This window comes from Musa acuminata, chromosome BXJ3-6 (genome assembly GCF_036884655.1).
Source record: "Musa acuminata AAA Group cultivar baxijiao chromosome BXJ3-6, Cavendish_Baxijiao_AAA, whole genome shotgun sequence".
Classification (NCBI taxonomy): domain Eukaryota; kingdom Viridiplantae; phylum Streptophyta; class Magnoliopsida; order Zingiberales; family Musaceae; genus Musa; species Musa acuminata.
In genome coordinates this window covers 39,551,614-39,567,613 of record NC_088354.1, presented here as the reverse complement: position 1 = coordinate 39,567,613, position 16,000 = coordinate 39,551,614, and the positions used below count along the sequence as shown (strand labels likewise).

The following is a 16,000-nucleotide window of genomic DNA, read 5'->3' as shown; positions in this document are numbered from 1 at the left end:
TCAAAAGCTAACACATGGTTACGTTACTCCTGCATCGGCACCTTCATGTCGATATTATATTTACATTGGCCAAAATTTTACTCTTTATCATATATTACTAAATGTGTAACATTACAGTAGAACAAGATCGTTAAAAATCAAAATCATACTTTTGAAGCATAGAATTATTCTTTTATGCCCGAATAAAGGTTTTAAGGATGATTATATATATCTTGAACATGATTTCTAATAAGTTAATTATATCAACTTATTTTAAATTATGGACCGATAGAAAACATAGCTTAAGATTTTTACATATCTATGATTGTAGATAAGAGATTTTAATTTACATAAAAATAATTTAGATTTAAGGACTATTTTTAGGTTTTTTATTGTTTATCTAAAAAAATCAAAGGCATACAAATTTAATTATTTAATCTTAATATAATATTCTTAGAAAATAACGAACGAATGAAAGTAAAAATATCAAAATGTAATCTTGATATTGAGAAAATACATATTGATATTTCTTTATTATTTTTAAGAGATTATTATTTCTTAAATCACTAAAAATTTTGATAAAGATAAATAACAAAATAGCATTGACGAACTCATATATGAAATTGACGTTGTTGTAATAATATTGTAAAATAATTGCAATCATTAATTTTAAAAAAATCTCAGAGGAAATGAGACTTATATTTATTATTATTATACAATATATCTATAAAAATCATATTATAATATTTGAATCAAAGGATCCATTGTTTTCATAAGTTATAGAAAGTAATTAAGTCTAAAAAATGACACATTATAATAAGAGAATAATTAAATTTAATATACCATAATAATATCTCCAAATTCATCAAATTACCTAATAACTGTAAATGAGTCATTAAGACAAACATACCTCAAAGGTAATATTGAATAATATAAAAGCTAAACAATGGATTGATTTTAACGAGACATTTATTTTTATTTTTAAAATAAATTAATTAAGAATCATTATGACATTAATGACTTATTATAATTTTGAATTACATTTGAAAATAATTTTTCTGAATATAAATCTAGATAAAAAATTATTTAGAATAACATAAATGATTCGTACATAAAAAGAAATATAAATCTTGATACGTAAATTTAGAAAATTTGTTTACTACTTTAAATAAACTTCTAGACAATGGTATGTAATATTTTTTGATATAATTATTTCATTCAGATTTAAATAATATATTATTGATCAATATTTATTTTGGGAGCTAGTTTATTATATTAGTCTTGTATGTGGATAATATTTTGATTGCCTGATCTTGGTTTATTATATGAAATTAAAAATAAATTTTATCAAAAATCTTGATATAGTTCGATAACTTATGTTATTGACATTGAAATATTCATTGATAGATTTTAAGAATTACTATGATTACATAAAAAAGAATATATTAATCGGGTCTTAGAGAGTTTTACTATATAACCTTATTCAACAAATGACAAAAGTAATTATTTTTGTCAAATGAAAATTTCTTTATGTAATTTGATAAAAATCAAATGAAAGAAAATTATTCTTTATGTATGTGCAATTGGAAGGTTATTATATACTCAAATCTATACAAGATCAAACATCAATTTTATAGTTAATATACTAGTTAGATATTAGAGTTATCTATGAATAAAATACTAAAAGGCTAAAAAAAATAAGATATTTGGAATGGATAAAAAATTATATGCTTCATATATATAATAATATTTTCATATGTTTGATCTTGTAAACTATAGAATATCCTTTTGTAATGCCTCACGCTAGTCCATACGTACCCTACGGACTAAGGTGGGATGTCACGTATCTTTTATTTACATTACTACTATTATCGATAATAGTAATGTAAATGAAAAATATGTGACATCCCATCGTAGTCTAACAGATAAGATATGAATGGGACGTAACATTCATACTATTGCCTAATGATATGACCTTTTACGAATAATTAATTAAAGATATTATAAATATATTTTTATCTCTTATTGTTCATAATACATTGCTTATAGTAGCCCGTGAAAAATAAGTAGGAAGAAAATAATAAATATAGTATTTCTTGTAACTCTAGCTTTTAGATTTAACGATAATATGTTTATAAGACTTTATGAGTAATATCAAAAGACATACATCGTATATTTGATTTTAGTTTTTGATATTAAAGTTTTTCACATAATAGTAACATAATTATTATTTTTATATTTACAATAAGTCATTAATTATTTTTTTTTGAAAAAACTCATTATACCATCATGTTAGACTAGATTATTTTATTATTTTATATTATTATTTCTTGAAAAAAATGATAATATAATGTTAATTTTTAAAAAGTTAAGTGATAAAGGTGAGATTGAAATCCAATATCTTGTAATAAATAGTCAAATTTTTTTTATCAACTCGATTAATTGATATAAAATATATATTTTCAAAGAAAAAACTTTAATCCAATTAAACCACCTTGACAAAATGAACTTGCATGTCATCCATAACAAAAAAAAAAAAAAAAAAGGAGGTATGAACTCTCCCAAAAGCAAGTATGCTGTGACAACACATTAGACGATTTAGGTAGGTGAGAAACTTTCACTACTAATAGTTTGTCCAAGATATATAAAAAAATATTCTTAATGATAAGATATGAGGATAGATTTCTGAAAATTAACTAAGGATAAGAGGAATTGTTGTCTTACAATGACCATCATCAATCCAAAGTGGGCCAGATTAAATGATGAAGTCAGTTACTATAACAAAAAAATAAAAGAGAAAAATGAGTCATAAATATTAAGTAATAGTTAAAACTTACACGTAGAGGAATGATTAAATACTAACCAACGGTCAATTTTCCGTCATTTGGATGATATAACTTTCGACGAATAAGGTCATTAAATCACAGCTTTTTAGCGACGCAATCCGCGAAAGCGCGTCAACCAGGCAGCGGCAGCCGTCGATTCTCTATCTCGCGGCATCCGAGCCGTCAGTTCCCACCGCCTCTGAAAGGTTTCTTTGGCGTGGTTACGATACTTCACCTTATAACCAACCTTGTGGCGTTCCCCTGCCCCCCACATCTCCACCGTCCTCTTCCTCTCTCGCTCGCTTCCACACTCCGCCCTGACATCCACCCTTCGACTCCAAGAGGCGAAATCGTGGCATCCACGTAGCGGCATCGGTTTACCCCCGCGGCCGGCCCTAAACCCTAGGCCCGGTTCTACTCCGTTCTCCGGGCTAGGCTTTTGGCCGTTCTTGAGAGTCAGGTACGTCATCAGCTGAAACCCTAGAAATTCAAGACATGGATCTTTGGCCTTCTACTTCGTTCGATGCCGATTCTGGTCGAGCACATTTTGGTCGAATCTTGATGCCCTTTCTTTGTTTCTTCCGCTGTGATTTCTTTTCTTTCTTTTCTTTCCTTGCGGTGATCTGTTCGATCTTATGATCAAAATACATAAATGATATTTGCTATCTGGGATGTTTATGCACGATCACTTGTTGGTTTGAGATGGTGAAATTGTGTATTGTCTTAATCATGGACACCGGATGCTACTGTCTCGTTTAATTATTTCCTGGGAGCTCACTGTGGCAGATTCATTCCTTTGTTATTTAATATGTTAGGTCATGTTGAATTATCAATATATAGTTTTCCTCTTCTTTCAATATCTCGTCGTGCTTAAGGCTGTTTTTTATTGTTCTTGATGCCCTTTCTTCGATGTCTCCCTATGAATCTTCTTTTTGTGCCATTCTGTTCGATTTTATGAACAAAATTCTTTGACAATGGGACTTAGTGCTTGGGAGTAGTTTAGGGTTTTTATATCTTGATGCTTATTTCTTGGTTTATTATGATAGGCAATTTTATGCGTATATGGACCACGGAATTTACACTCTTGTTCCATTTAGCAAATTTTTGCTGTGCTCACTGTAGTTGCTTGCCTTTGTTATTTGGTATGGTGGGTCATGTTGTTAGTTTCTAACTATTTCGTCTTGTCACAGATTAGTGGAAATGGATGATATCGGAGTTATTAGCTACATCAAATGGTTACCTAGACTAGGATGTCCTATTAGTTATTGATGACCTTCTAACTATATTGTCTTGTCACAGAGTAGTGGTAATGGATGATTAAATAAATAAGTGAGCAGAATCTTTGTTATAAGAATGTGTTGAAATATCCTGCAATGATATTGGATTTGTTAGCCACATCAAATGGTTACCTAGACTAGGATGTAGTGTTAGTTACTGATGTAGATTGATGGCTATGTTTAGATCGTTGATGGAGTTAGTTCCCTCTAAATTTATATATTTGGTCTAATACTGTGTTACTGAAAATTCTATCGTTTTAGCATCATAAATTATGTTTTCATGATTTATTTTGCTGAAAAGCAATTAAAATGTGTTGTTTTGCATCTTTTAGTGTCTAACTGCTGAAATCAAACTTTCAGGGTATCTGAATAGTGTCAAGTTCAGTTGGACTGAAGCTAGTTTCATTATGGGTTTTGATAATGAGTGTATACTGAATATTCAGTCCCTTCCTGGTGAATACTTCTGTCCTGTTTGCCGCACGCTTATCTATCCAAATGAAGCTTTACAATCTCAGTGCACCCATCTATACTGCAAACCATGCTTAGCTTACATCGTGGCTACTAGTCAAGCATGCCCTTATGATGGATACCTCGTGACTGAAGCAGACTCGAAGGTCTCAGCTCGCCCCGCCCAAAACAAAATATGATTTCTCTTTTTTAGTCTTCCTAGGAGTCTTTTTTTTTTTCTTCTCTAATAGCAGCTTGTTGTTGTATTCAGCCGCTGATTGAATCAAATAAAGCACTTGCTGAGACCATTGGTAAAGTGGCAGTTTACTGTCTCTATTGTAGGAGTGGGTGTCAATGGCAGGGAACATTGTCTGAATGTATTGCACATTGTACTGGTTGTGCCTTTGGAAATTCACCTGTTGTATGCAACAGGTGTGGTATTCAAATTATACATCGGCAAGTACAAGAACATACACAGATATGTCCTGTGAGTTCTAAGAATCTTTGTTGATTTTATTGACTATAATCCAGTAAACTTGTTCTTATTTAATGCTTGGATGATTTATGTGATACAGGGTTTGCAACCTCAAGCTCAACAGGTAGACGGTGGTCAGGCTCAAGCTTCAACAACATCATCACAAGCTGTTTCCCAGGATCCAAGTGTGGCTTCCTCAGCAGCTCCTGCATCAACTGCTTCAGCAGCTAGTGCAACAACAACTTCTGCAGCTGTTGCAACTCCTGCTGCTTCTGCAGCTACTCCAACTGCGCTGCCTGCTGCCACTTCTGTAATCATGCCTGTTGTTTCCACTACTGCAACTACACTCCCTGCTGCTTCTCAAGGACAAAGTCAAACGAATTCAACCGGCAATGCACAAGCTGCAGCACAGGTTCCAACGCCTCAACAATTGTACCAGCAACAACAATTGCAATACCAGCAGTACTATCAGATGTACCATGGCTATGACCCTTATCAGCAGCAATATCAACAGAATGCTCAATATCAGCAGCAACCCTACCCACAGTATGCCCAATCTCAGATGCAGGTTGTCCCTCAGCTAGCAATCCAAGGACAGCAGCAGACTTCTTCATATGTGCAGTCTCAACCTCATCCCCAAGCTCAGCTTCAACCTCAAGCCCTGGCCCAGCCTCTAACCCAGCCCCAGCCACAGCCACAAGCACAGGTAGCTCAACTGCAACAGCAGCAGCAACATTTGCCCCAGCCCCAGCCCCAGCCCCAATCTCAACCCAGTGCCCATCTTGTGCAAATGCAGACACAACTGCCTCATACACCTGTTCAGCAGCCTTACACGCAAGCGCGTCCACAAACTAATCTGCCACCCCAAGCTCAAATAGCAGGCCAGCAATTTGGTCAGCCACCCCAACCACATCAAACCCAACAGTCTTATCCTCGGACGCAACCACAGCAGCAGGTCCAGGCACCTCTATATCAACAGCCTCTGCAGCCACATCATCATCCACAGTCCCTTCCTCAACAGCTGCCTCATCTACATGCTCAACCACAGGCTCGTCCTACCAGCCTTCAACAACCACCTATGCTTCTGCAACCTCATCCCCAGCATCCTAGCGCTCAGCCCCAACCAATGACACAACCACAGCATCCATCGGTTCATGCGGTGACGGAACGCCAGTCGTACCAGCAGCCTCAGATGCTCCAGCAGGACCAGCCTGGTGCCCAACCACAACATCCCATGCTTATGCATTCCCAGCAGCAAGGTGTTACCCAACAACATCCTGTTCAATTGCCAAACCAGTTTGCACCTCAACAGCCTCCTCGGATGCCTCCTCCAACTGGGCATATCCCAGTGCAAGTCCAACAGCAACCAATGCTACCCACACAAAGGCCTCCTGCAAGTCTTCAACCTCAGCAACAACCGCATCTTACAGTTCATCAGCATGGACAACAACTGCACCAGTACACTGGTCTGCATTCACAGGCACCGCAGCAGGGTTTGCCTCCTCAGCAATCACATGGCCATTTGAATTCTGGCCAGCAGAGTCAGCTGGGGATGCTCGCATCACAGCAGCAATTGCATCCTCAGGTTCCACCATATACGCAACATCATTTTCCTCCTCATCTGCAGGCTCAGCAGAATATGCCTCTATCTCAGGCTCTGACAACACATCAAACACAGGCTGTAGCTGGCAGGCCTGTGATGGTGAATAATGGCATGCCACATCAACTGATTCAACAATCTCCTAGAGGTCCAGGCAAGCTAGTACAACATGTTCTGAATCAACAATCGCCAAGTCAGAGTCACTTGACCCAGCCAGGCAATAATTTGGCAGCAACATATGACTCACAAAGGTCTCATCTCCCAAAACCTGGCAGCTATGACAGTTCTATACCTGTGTCTGCATCACATTCAGGGGTAGTAGATAAAGTGGGCCATGCCACTGAATTGTCAACAGAAACAGCTGCCAAGAATGCCGAAGGCAATGAGCAGACTGAAAGATCTGCAATGGTTGATCCAAAGATTCTCAAAACAGAGTTGGAAACTGTTAAAGAAAAAGTTAGTGGCAAAGTTAAGGAAAAAGATATGCAACTGGAGGTAGAACCAACACTGGTTCGTGGAAGAAGCATGGATTCTCATACCGATATGGAGCTTCCAGAATCTAAGCATGGGATTAAGGAAGAATTGGCTAACTTGCCGGAAGATGGTATTGAGATATCACATATTTCTAAGGATAGAGATGTAGAAGGGGAAATTCAGGGTGTAGAAGAGAAACCTGATGTAAATGCTGGCGTGCAGGTGGAAATTCAATGTGCAAATTTGCCGTCTGATGCTAGCTTGCATTCCATTTCTAGTGCATTACCGAAGGAGTCATCTGGCTTAAGTGAAGGTCAGACTGATGGGGAAATTGCTAATAAAACTCAACCTCCTCAGCAACTGTCAGTTACTAGCAGTGATGGAGGTCAGCTGCCACAACCAACCAAGCAACGTGTGACGCCATCCTATGATGGAGCATCTTTACAGCCTGGTTCTCATGAGAAGAACTCGGCCTGGTTAGCTTGGCAAGGCTTGGGATCAGGAATGCCACAAGTTGTTGGCCCAGCAGGTTCTTCATCTGATAAGGAGGGCTTTCCACCACAACACATACCCCACAGTCATCCTTCAAATGTGCCAGTCATGACCCCCAGGTTTCCAGCACCTGACAAAATATTACCACTGCAAATGTCACACCAAGGGGCGATTCATGATAGAAGATCCCAGGAAGCTCCATACCAAATGCAGGCACCTGGGCAAAACATGATATTGAGCCAAATGAGACCCCTGGATCATGGTTATCCTGAACCTATTCCTCGTCAGGTACAGCCTTCAATTGTACAAGAGCCGCTTAGGCCTCCAAGTGGGCAACCATATGGTGGTGGTTATCATTCTGATGCAATGCATGGTGGCCTTCCTGGTCCAGTCTTGCCCACCTCAGGTAGGGCTCCTGGACATGCTGGATTCCCTCAGCAAGGATTTCCAGAACCGGTTATAGCCCAGGGACAAAGTCAAAATTATTTGTCTGTGCCACATGCTGGCACTACTAGAGTTCCACATGGTGAGTCTTTAACACGAACAGCTCCAGTTGTGCCACTGACTGGCGCCTTTAATACATCTACTCAAATGATGCCAAGGGGACCTCCTTTTCATCCTGAAGATCGTGGAGTTCCCTCTCATGTTGGAAATCCCAATATCTTGGAAGCTGAAATATATGACACCAGGAGGCCTGTTTTTCAAGATGTCAGACAGACTGACCCACATGTCGAGTCAAACGTGATCGCTAACGGGATTCAAAGAAAGTTGAGATTTGTTGGCATGCATGATTCTCATGGGCTGGCTGAAGGCAGACTAAAGCCTTTGCCAGATGAAAGATTCAGATCATTGCCGGGAGATGGGATGCCAAGGCCTTTTCCACTTGAACCTGGCAGGCACAATGTAAGTGGCAGGGAGTTTGAAGAAGATTTGAAACAATTTCCTCGCCCGGCCCATTTGGATGGTGAAGGTTTCCAGAAGTTTGATAGTTATGGTTCTTCAACAAGGCTTCTTGAGAGGGGGCAGCAGCATGTTGGTCCTGATTCTATACCAAGATCTTCTAATATATCTGTGCCTGGGCCTGATGGAATTCCTAGTGAATTCCTTGCAACCCAAGTTGGTCCTTTCCAAGCTGGCAATTCTGCTCCTTTTCCAGCCAGTAGGGCTGGTTCAGAGTTCCACAAGATGAATATTTTGGAAATGCGCAGGCCTGCTGGCTTCCATGAGGACTTTGGTGCTGTTCCTGATTTGCGTAGATCGCTGCCTGGATCTGGTCATCGTCATATACAAAGTCCAGTAAAAAATCTTGGTGGTCTTCCATCTAGTAGGTTTGGATCAGCTAGCCAGCCACACATGGAGGATATTGATCCCAAGGAGCTGCATGGATTTGCTGAACGATCAAAAGCTTTTAACCTTCCTTCAGATTCAACTGGCAGTTATTTCCATGATAGCAAGAATTCTATGCCAGGGGCATTGCCTGGTCGTTCTGCAAGAGGTGTTCCTGATCGTCCTAGAAATTTCCGGATGGTGGAGCAACTTCATTCAGGTAACTTTCCTGGCAGTACAAGAAAAGATCTAGATGGTCGTGAGATCCCTCGCATCCACATGCACCCTGGTGAGCCTTTCGGACATGTCTGTGCAAGTTACATAGTGGTCAATGAAACATTTGGTTCTAGAGGTTTGCCTAGTAATTGACATGCAGGGGAACCATTTGATTGGGGGCATTTTCCCACAGGTGATCGCAGTTTTGGTGTCAATTATGGGCACGATTTTCCAAATGAGGCTGGAATGTTTAGCACGGTGAGCCATTTTGATGTTAGTTTCATTTTAGGTAGAGATATTCACTCGATTAACAGTTTGTTGTCCATTTTGTTCATAGAACATCTGTTTCCACACTGTGGTTGTAATGTTTGATGTTGCTCTTCTCGTTAAGAAGATTTTTGATTGGTTTCTTTATGATCATTTGAGCTGTTAAAGAAAAGGAAGCCTGGGACGACGGGATGGTGCCGCATATGCAGTGTCGACTGTGGAACAGTGGAGGGCTTGGATTTTCATGCACAGAGTCGGGAGCACCAAAGGATGGCCATAGATATGGTATTGGCAATTAAGAAGGAGAACAACAAAAAACACAGGTTATCAATCAGTTCAGCTTTTAGAAAAGGAATTTCAAACAATATATACTGCAATTTAGAGTACCATATCCAACTGTGCCTTTTTGTGTTTTGTGCAGAATATCTGAGGGTGTCTTATCCTTTGAAGACTCAAACAAATCAAGAAATTATTTTGGAAGACAGTTGAAATAAACAGTAAAGTCATGACAATCTACAGAATTCAGTTATTCATGTTTATATTCTTTGGTTATGCAAGATGAAGCTTAGTTTCTGGTTATCTATAAGCTATTTTTCAGACATCAAATTGGTTAATTAGTATCTTATTTCTTTTCAGGTTGCTGCTGCAGCTGTCGAAATGGGTTTTGAGCTGTAGTTGAATCAGCAAGTGGAGATTTGTTTCAGTCATGATGAACTTATGAAACGATCTTACTAGCTTGCCTTGTGCAGTTTTGCAAGTCTTCCAGACTTCCGTAGCTTTGGTAGGCGGTGATTGAGTTTGTCATTTCATGTATTGACTCTTTACTATCTTTCGTTTGCTATTGTACTTTTTCTATTTCAGTGACTTCATCTGACTCATATATAATCCTGATATGTTATTATTTATGGTTGCACATTAGTTTTTATTTTTATCTATGCATGTCCTGTGTTCATGTCTTAGTATTGGAAGCTTCATCTTTTTCTTATGTAGGAATCTTTCTCATGAAATGATCTATCTTCTATCACATGAGATGGCTGATACTTTTCAGTATAAGATTGAATTTTTGATTGAGAGGCAATGCTAGTATTTTCAAGTCATTTGGACGGTAAACATATATAAAGGAAAAAGGATCCTGCTGAGAATTGTGCATCTTGTTGGATGTGGAATAGTGTTTACAATGTAATCAAGTTATAGATAAGAATATTTTTAAGTAGTCATTGACCTGCCCCATTATCGGGGGCTTGTGCATCAGGTTCATCCTTGTAGCATTTTTAGTTTGTCATGTTGTATACTTCTACCCTCATGAAATGATCTATCTTCTATCACATGAGATGGCTGATACTTTTCAGTATAAGATTGAATTTTTGATTGAGAGGCAATGCTAGTATTTTCAAGTCATTTGGACGGTAAACATATATAAAGGAAAAAGGATCCTGCTGAGAATTGTGCATCTTGTTGGATGTGGAATAGTGTTTACAATGTAATCAAGTTATAGATAAGAATATTTTTAAGTAGTCATTGACCTGCCCCATTATCGGGGGCTTGTGCATCAGGTTCACCCTTGTAGCATTTTTAGTTTGTCATGTTGTATACTTCTACCCTCTCTCTACTAGTATTTTGACTATTCATTCCTTTTTACATTGTTACCCAGAAGGTGGATTTTTTTTTTTTATCTATCTTTATTTCACAGTAACACAGATAATAGTTCCTTTAGGTGAGTCCCCTCCGACACCCTTCTTCTTAGATTCCAATGTGTACTATTTGTCTTTTCCTGTTTAGATTGTTACTTGGATCTTTTTCTTTACTTGATCTATTTGTTTTGATCTACCTTTATTTCATAGTGACACACAATAATTCCTTTAGGAGTCACCTCCTGTGCCCTTCCTCTTAGACTCCAACATGTGCTATTTATTTTGTGTAAATATTCTGCAATGATCTCATGTTAATGTTGTTGAGTTTTGATTTCACCCAGTGTTGATGAAAAGTGCACTGAGATGAATGAGAATTGTGATTCTTTGATGCAATGTTTTGTCATTTACCATGTACAGTACAGTCACAAAACACAATTGGCACTGTTATGCCAGTTTGATGTTAAATTGGTTATATGTGATAATCGAGTCATCCAAGAGATTCACCTAAACTAGTGCTGCAAACTATATTAATTTTTCAAATTTTAACAACAGCCTAGTTATCTTTGTGATTTAGTTTGTAGGGATCATTTTCTATTGTTATCTTGTAAATGTTTTAGTTGTAGGAAGCATCTTACAAAGGATCTTGCTAACCCTATAGCTTGCAATTTGCCAGCGATATAATGTCTTATGCTTGTTATTGACAATCCTGAGTATATTAGAAGACTGTTAAGTTGAATCTTAGATTTGGAAAATGAGCTTGGATGTGAACTTGAAGTTACATTGTACTAGATGCTAATTTTTTTGGACACCAATGCTTTATCCAGTGCTTAACGTATGATATATTTTGGCATCCTTATTTCGGTTTCTATTGGATTGAGGGTTTATGTTGAATGATTTTCACCAACATACATTTACATGATCAATTAAGTTTTAACTTTCTTTATCCCATTAATTTAGTATAATTTTACTTGATGAACTATAGCTTCTACATCGGTAATCTTATTATGGTCCTATGTGAATCTCGCTTTATTGGTACCACAATGACATTAAGCTGAGGTTTCAAATATTTGGGTCAAGTGCACCAATATTTCCTGCCATTAAGCTCCCTAACAGGCCACCCCCGTAGGGGTGCGTTTGTGTCGTTAAGATGCTTACCCCCGAGAGGGTGCATTAGGCATCTTCAGATGCTCTCCCCTATAGGGGCACGTCGGTGCTATTGAGATGCTCACCCTAGAGGAGGGCGCATTGGTCAACTTCCGACTCTCACCCTTGTAGGGGTGCATTGGTGTCGTTGAGATGCTCAACCCGGAGGAGGGCGCATCAGGCATCTTTGGACATGCACCCTCGTAGGGGCGCATTGGGTGTCGTTGAGATATTGACTGCTGAGGAGAGCGCATTGGACATCTTTGGACGCTCACCCCTGTAGGGCCGCGGCGGTGCCGTTGAGATGCTCACCCCCGAGGAGAGTGCATCGGGCACCTTCGGACGCTCACCCTTGTAGGGGCGTGTTGGTGCCATTGGGATGCTCACCCGAAGCATACCTTGTCGAGATCGATGTAATCAACACACATTCGTTAGTTTTCGTTGGATTTTTTAAGAAGTACAGCGTTGGTGAGTCACTTGGGGTATTGCACCTCGAAATTAAATCCAACGCCTAACCACTTGTCTACCTCACGCTGATGGCTTGCTAGTGGTTAGAGGCAAACTTTTGAGGCCTCTACTTCATCGGGCACGCCTTGGGTGATATATTCAAGCAATGTTCGCTCTTGCTTCAACCTTTTGCGCAACTCCTCGCACTTGCCCAAGACCATTGCCTCAGCGGTGTGTATTGATTGGCCCTCTATAGTGTCTCGGGTACTATCGTCGGTGGTCCCTTTATTAGTGACCAGAAGAGTCAGGAGGGCGTAAGCCCTATTATAAATGTTTGTTTGAGGAGCGACGGATGGGTGTTGGTTATGCCTCATCTCGTTTGTGAATCGGGCAATGAAATCTGAGAGCGTCTCTTCCTCTCCTTATCGAAGTCCTAGGAAGGCTGCTGTCAAACGCCAAAGGGTGTACATTCCCATCGAAATGTTGCTCGAACTCTATTGCTAATTGGTTGTGTGAGCTAATCGAGTGTGGCTTCAAGTGGTCATACCACTCTCGCGTGGGGCCTCACAACATGGTAGGGAAGGTGCGACACATTAGAGCATCCATTGCGTCGTATAAGGACATCTAAGCACGGAAGGCTGCGATGTGCTCGTTTGGGTCGGCACAACCATTAAATGCCTCCAACGTTGGGAGTTAAAAGTTAGCAAGGATAGGCTCTTCTTGGATCTTTTGAACGAATGGTGATCGACCCTAGTTGAGGTTGGTCAAGTCTTCTCCCCTAAATAATTGGAACTCTAGATGCATGTCCTCTAGGAGCTGGTCCATCTGCTGTAATTGAGCCCGAAGGGTGTCTGTCCTCCATGTAGTTTGTAGATTGCGTCTCGAACTTGGGTAAGGCGAACCAAGAATGGTGAGGTCTACTGAACTCTATGGTCGGGGATCAGGGTGCCTCCTATGCTGGGGGCTCAATGAGCCTCGGGTGTTCTTGGGCGATCAATGCCACGTCAGGTTGGGGAATCTCGACGAGCGTCGGCAGTATTGTCGACTGCCGCAGGGCTGGAGGCATTGCCGATTGAACTAGTTGAGGCACGAACGGGGCGACGATCTGTATTATACCCATCAGTGTCTGCACTTGTTGAGTGAGGTTTTGGAAGACCTCAATGGGGACAAGCATGTGGGCCAAGGTTATCATTGGGGGAGAGAGTCTAGGGTTGTTAAACATACTCCAGTACCTCATCAAAATCTACGTCGAGGTTCAAAAACGTCGGTTGTTGCCCGTCATGAGTGAAGGTACTGTGGGGTGGAGCCTTCTCTCTCGAACGCTCTTTGAGTGGGTCTGCAAGTTGACGTTCCTACGATATGGTTCTTCTTCTTGTGCCAAAAAATATTATGGGGAGATGTCGTTGACATCTTGGTTAGCTCGACGTGATTCTGACTCGTGTGTGTAGGGTTGTCTGAGGTGCCTCCAAAGTGAAAACGTTGAGCTCCCAAGGTGCCACATGCATGAAGATTGAGGTCGGGAGAGGGGCTATCCCCTCCGAGGGGATAGCCCCTAACAGCCTTTAACAGCCCCTTTTGGACTCTTGTCCACATAGAAGGCAAAAAGGGGGGAGGCAGCCTGTAATTGCCTGCTTTGGACTTATGTCCATGCAGGCAGACCAAGGGGGCATGTCTTGTCTCTCCTATACCAACTTGACTGTCACATATAGGCCATGTGTCAGATGATAATTGGTCGACAATATTCTCTATCTGGTAACATTATATATATATATATATATATATATATATATATATATATATATATATATATATATATATATATATATATATATATATATATATATATATATATATATATATATAATAGGTTGGGTTCATTGGGCTACCTAGTATCTCAACTAGATCTGATCCTAGCCCACTCTTGCCCACATTTCATAGAACTTGGGTTTGGCTTGTGATGGTCATGTATGCAAAATTGCAATATCAAGGGATTTGGTTTTGACAACTGTGAACTTCAATGTGAACAGTTAAATGTGGTCCTTTTTAACATTGAGTTAAACATTGGAGTTTTTTCTGGGACTCTGAGTTTTGGTGCCAAACAGCATAGTGGAAAGATGTCTATTTTTTATTTTTATCAATTTATGGACTTGTATGGTGCACATATGATACATGTGAGAACTTATGGATGTAGTATATCTTTCTGTACATTGACCCTTCATAGATCTCACATTGACAAAAGCCTTGTAGCTGAGCCACCCTTCTATTGTATCTTTGTAATTAGTGAATAAAATAATCACTCCCAGAAACTCTCTCTCTTAATCTTTTTTTGTTTGCAGAAATTTTCTTTTCCAAAATGGAGGCATCAGGTTATGATTTTTTTCTGGATAATTACAGCCACGATATCTTGGGAGCAGATATTTTTAGCTATGATTTTTTGACTCAAGTTGTGTAGGTTAGATCACTATTGTGTCAGAAGCATTTGAATAACTAGATTAACATATTATATTTTAAAAACAAAGCCTTTCATTTTGATTTATTGTATGTTTTTCACTAACTTGTAATCAAGTGGAAGAACGGAGCCATACATTTGGATCTCGGGGAGATGTTTCCACTGTGAGTAAAATAAAAAAAAATATTTATGCATGCTCTGTCAGTTAAACACTGTCAGTTAAGAGCAGGAAGAATTGTACCTGCACTGCTAAACACAACTGAAGTTAGTGCTGTTATATATATATATATATATATATATATATATATATTATATCTCAATAAGTCTGTCATCATCAATATATTGAACAAAAATGCCATTGAATCATTTATGTTTATAACTTTTTGTAAAATTAAGTAAAAAATTAATGATATTCTTTGTATTTTATGTTGGGACTTAATTGTTAATTAAGGTGATGATAGTGAACTTGTTCATTTCTTGATGTCTAGTTTATTTTAGCATCTATTGATCACTCTGCTAGTCGAACTTGTGGTGTAGTTAGTCTATTTGCTAATAGACATGTCCTTGTCAAGATTATGCAAATAATCTTTATTAATATTTTTTAAAATTTATACTGGACATAGGCATCTCTATCCTTTGATTCTTTTAGAACTTGTTGAGTTTTTTTTATTGTGATGTTGGTTCATTGTTTTGTGGTATCTGCAGTTTGGAGGGTGCTATTAGGTTCAGGAATCCAGTTGCTGATAGAACTTTGGACTTTCAATGTAATAATCTACCCTTCTACATTCTCAGATCTTTATTGGTAGTGCAATTCTCCTTTTATCTCGTCATTTTAAATGCTTAGATGACTCGTCTCACAGAAGTGCCTACTTACTGCTGGATTTTTCCTAGTATTGACATGCTAGAACCTATGTATTTATCTGCAGCACCAATTAGCTATATGATAGTTGAT

The 16,000-nt window shown here is 38.8% G+C and overlaps 1 protein-coding gene across 4 annotated transcripts; it reads left to right on the top strand.

The window, feature by feature from the left end:
- Positions 1 to 3,062: 3,062 nt before the first annotated feature.
- LOC135641818 (chromatin modification-related protein eaf-1-like) lies at positions 3,063 to 15,878 on the top strand. 4 transcript variants are annotated; one of them, XR_010497797.1, is made up of 9 exons: positions 3,063 to 3,264; positions 4,442 to 4,695; positions 4,800 to 5,015; positions 5,104 to 9,115; positions 9,305 to 9,369; positions 9,547 to 9,701; positions 9,800 to 9,875; positions 10,015 to 10,159; positions 15,754 to 15,878. XR_010497797.1 is itself a non-coding variant. In XM_065157563.1 (8 exons), the coding sequence occupies exons 2-7, from the start codon at positions 4,489 to 4,491 to the stop codon at positions 9,870 to 9,872; spliced, it is 4,797 nt and encodes a 1,598-aa protein (XP_065013635.1). In that variant the 5' UTR covers positions 3,063 to 3,264; positions 4,442 to 4,488; the 3' UTR covers positions 9,873 to 9,875; positions 10,015 to 10,291. The 4 variants fall into 4 exon arrangements, 1 of the variants encoding a protein (XP_065013635.1); XR_010497795.1 differs by having other exon boundaries at positions 5,104 to 9,184; XR_010497796.1 differs by having other exon boundaries at positions 5,104 to 9,184; positions 10,015 to 10,188.
- The last annotated feature ends 122 nt before the right edge of the window (positions 15,879 to 16,000 follow it).